Here is a 2493-nt window from a genome sequence, read left to right as displayed (position 1 = left end):
ATTTCCTCAAAGCAGGCTTGACCTCTACGACTGCCTTTTAACAGCAGTGCCAGTGGGTTTTGGTCGAAGGGGGAACTGTTCCGTTGATATCTTCTTAAAGTAGATGCGCCATCCTTCTCTGGCCTTCTTCCAGTTAACTAGCAGGTTACCGGTCTCATCATTGACTCCGTAGAACCAATTAACATCTTCTGAATTGGGATGTCTTCCTTTGTTGAGTAGATATAAGTCCTGCTCTCCTTCACGTGTGTCACGTTTTGCTCATAGATCAGCATAACGTGAGGATTTGGTTGCTGCTATAGCCTGTTTTACACCTCTTCGGGCTTTTCTGGACGCATTCCATCGCTCCGGTGTTTTATCGGCAAGAAACTCATGATATAATCATTTCTTTGTATGTACCGCGTCTTTGATGGTGTCATTCCAAATCCACGTATCTCTATCGATCCTTCGTCGCCCTGGTCTTGTTGTTACAAGAACTGCATGTGCAGCTTTGTGAGCAGACTCTTCAAGTTTCTCCCAGCTTTCTTCAACTGTGATAATTGGTGTCAAAGTAATTCAGGCTATGATGTCGGCTTCCTTATCCTCGATTTTTCACCATTTGATTCTCACAGGTCCTGTGCGATCTATGTGCTTGTTTGTTGGAAACTTTATTTGTAGCTTGCAGATCAATGGACAGTGTTGTGTCGCAACTGTTTCGTAGGGGATGACTTTAGAATCAAGCACATCTTTGAGATCACGGTGTCTCACGAGGATTAGTCGATCTGCGTGGCGTTAGTGCCACTGTAATACGTAATTAGATGTGAGTCACGCTTTTTGAACCATGGCGGACGGTGTGGCCGAGCGGTTCTAGGCGCTTCAGTCTGGAACCGCAAGACCGCTATGGTCGGAGGTTCAAATCCTGCCTTGGGCATGGATGTGTGTGATGTCCTTAGGTTAGTTAGGTTTACGTAGTTCTAAGTTCTAGGAGACTGATGACCTCAGATGTTAAGTCCCATTTGAACAATTTTCGAACCATGTGCTCGCAATTGCCAGGTTATGAGCTTCTGAGAAATCGAGGATAAGCTGACTTTCGTCATTCTTTTCTCCGAATCCATGCCCACCATGAGCAGTCTGTTCTTCCTTTCTGCACCCTATGTGCCCATTCAGATCACCAGCGATGGTGATGTAATCTTCTAGGGGCACTTTAGCAGTGTTTGCACAAAGCATCCTCCAAAAGGCGTCCTTGACAGAAGTTGCTTGGCCAGTTTGTGGAGCGTAGGCACTGAAAAAGTGGATTTTTCTGCCACCTGCGGTGTGCATAATCTTCATCAGGCGATCATCATATCTTTGTACTTCAGAGATATCACCGTCAAACTTCGATTATACTATAGGCCTAATGACAACGCCACTAGCTGTTGCGCGTGTGCCCTTATTCATCAGATTTTAACTGCATCTAATGTCGTACGATTTGCTTCCTCTCCACCGTGTTTTTTGCACTGCACAGTTGTCTATGCGTATGGTTTCAATGGCTTTAGGTAGTTCGTTGTACCGTCCAGGCACCGTGCCGACGTTGAGAGTTGTAAGACGGGATGTGAGCGCTAGCTTGTTTAGCTGTCGCCACCCATGCGACGGTAACCCTTGCATATTTCTCACGCTGACCGGGCCATCGCACAAACATAAGGGCTGTCAGTTCGACTAAATACCTAGGAATTACAAGTGCGAGCAACTTAAACTGGAAAGACCACATAGATAATATTGTGGAGAAGGCGAAACAAAGACTATGCTTTGTTGGCAGAACACTTAGAAGATGCTACGAACCCACTAAAGAGACAGCCTACATTACACTTGTCCGTCCACTGCTGGAATATTGCTACGCGGTGTGGGATCCTTACCAGGTAGGATTGACGGATGACATCGAAAAAGTGCAGAGAAGGGCAGCTCGTCTCGTGTTGTCGCACAACAGGGGTGAGAGTGTCACCGATATGATACGCGAGTTGGGGTGGCAGTCACTGAAACAAAAGCGGTTTTCTTTGCGGCGAGATGTATTTACGAAATTTCAATCACCAACCTTCTCTTCCGAATGCGAAAATATTTTGTTGACACCCGTCTACGTAGGGAGAAATGATCATCATAATAAAATAAGAGAAATCAGAGCTCGAACGGAAAGGTTTAGGTGTTTCTTTTTCCCACACGCCATTCGATAGTGGAATGGTAGATAAGTAGTATGAAAATAGTTCATTGAACCCTCTGCCAGGCATTTAAGTGTGAATTACAGAGTAACCATGTAGATGTAGATGTAGATGTAGATGCCAAAGCGGGTCGCCTGTCACACCAACAAGAAATAATAAATGGGCTGTGCAATTTGACGAAAACTTCAACTGTAAAAAAACGTATAGCAGACCTGTGAAAACATTTACATTAAGCCACTTTTGCCGTAAGAATAACTGCAACTTCAGCTGCATACAAGTTAGTAAGTTAACGTATTTTTCAGATCTCCATTCACAGATGCCTTATAGG

The 2493-nt window shown here is 44.8% G+C and overlaps 1 protein-coding gene across 1 annotated transcript; it reads right to left on the bottom strand.

Annotated features, from left to right (window-relative positions):
- Window positions 1–378: 378 nt before the first annotated feature.
- Window positions 379–1620, bottom strand: LOC126199655 (uncharacterized). The gene is made up of 4 exons (XM_049936584.1): window positions 1442–1620; window positions 1010–1258; window positions 607–686; window positions 379–527 (listed from the first exon to the last, which is right to left on the bottom strand). Exons 1-4 carry the CDS (start codon window positions 1618–1620, stop codon window positions 379–381), a joined length of 657 nt encoding a protein of 218 aa, XP_049792541.1.
- Window positions 1621–2493: the final 873 nt, after the last annotated feature.

Source organism: Schistocerca nitens, chromosome 8 (assembly GCF_023898315.1).
Source record: "Schistocerca nitens isolate TAMUIC-IGC-003100 chromosome 8, iqSchNite1.1, whole genome shotgun sequence".
NCBI classification, from domain to species: Eukaryota; Metazoa; Arthropoda; class Insecta; order Orthoptera; family Acrididae; genus Schistocerca; species Schistocerca nitens.
The sequence above is the reverse complement of the archived record's forward strand: the minus strand, read 5'-3'. Positions and strand labels throughout refer to the sequence as shown.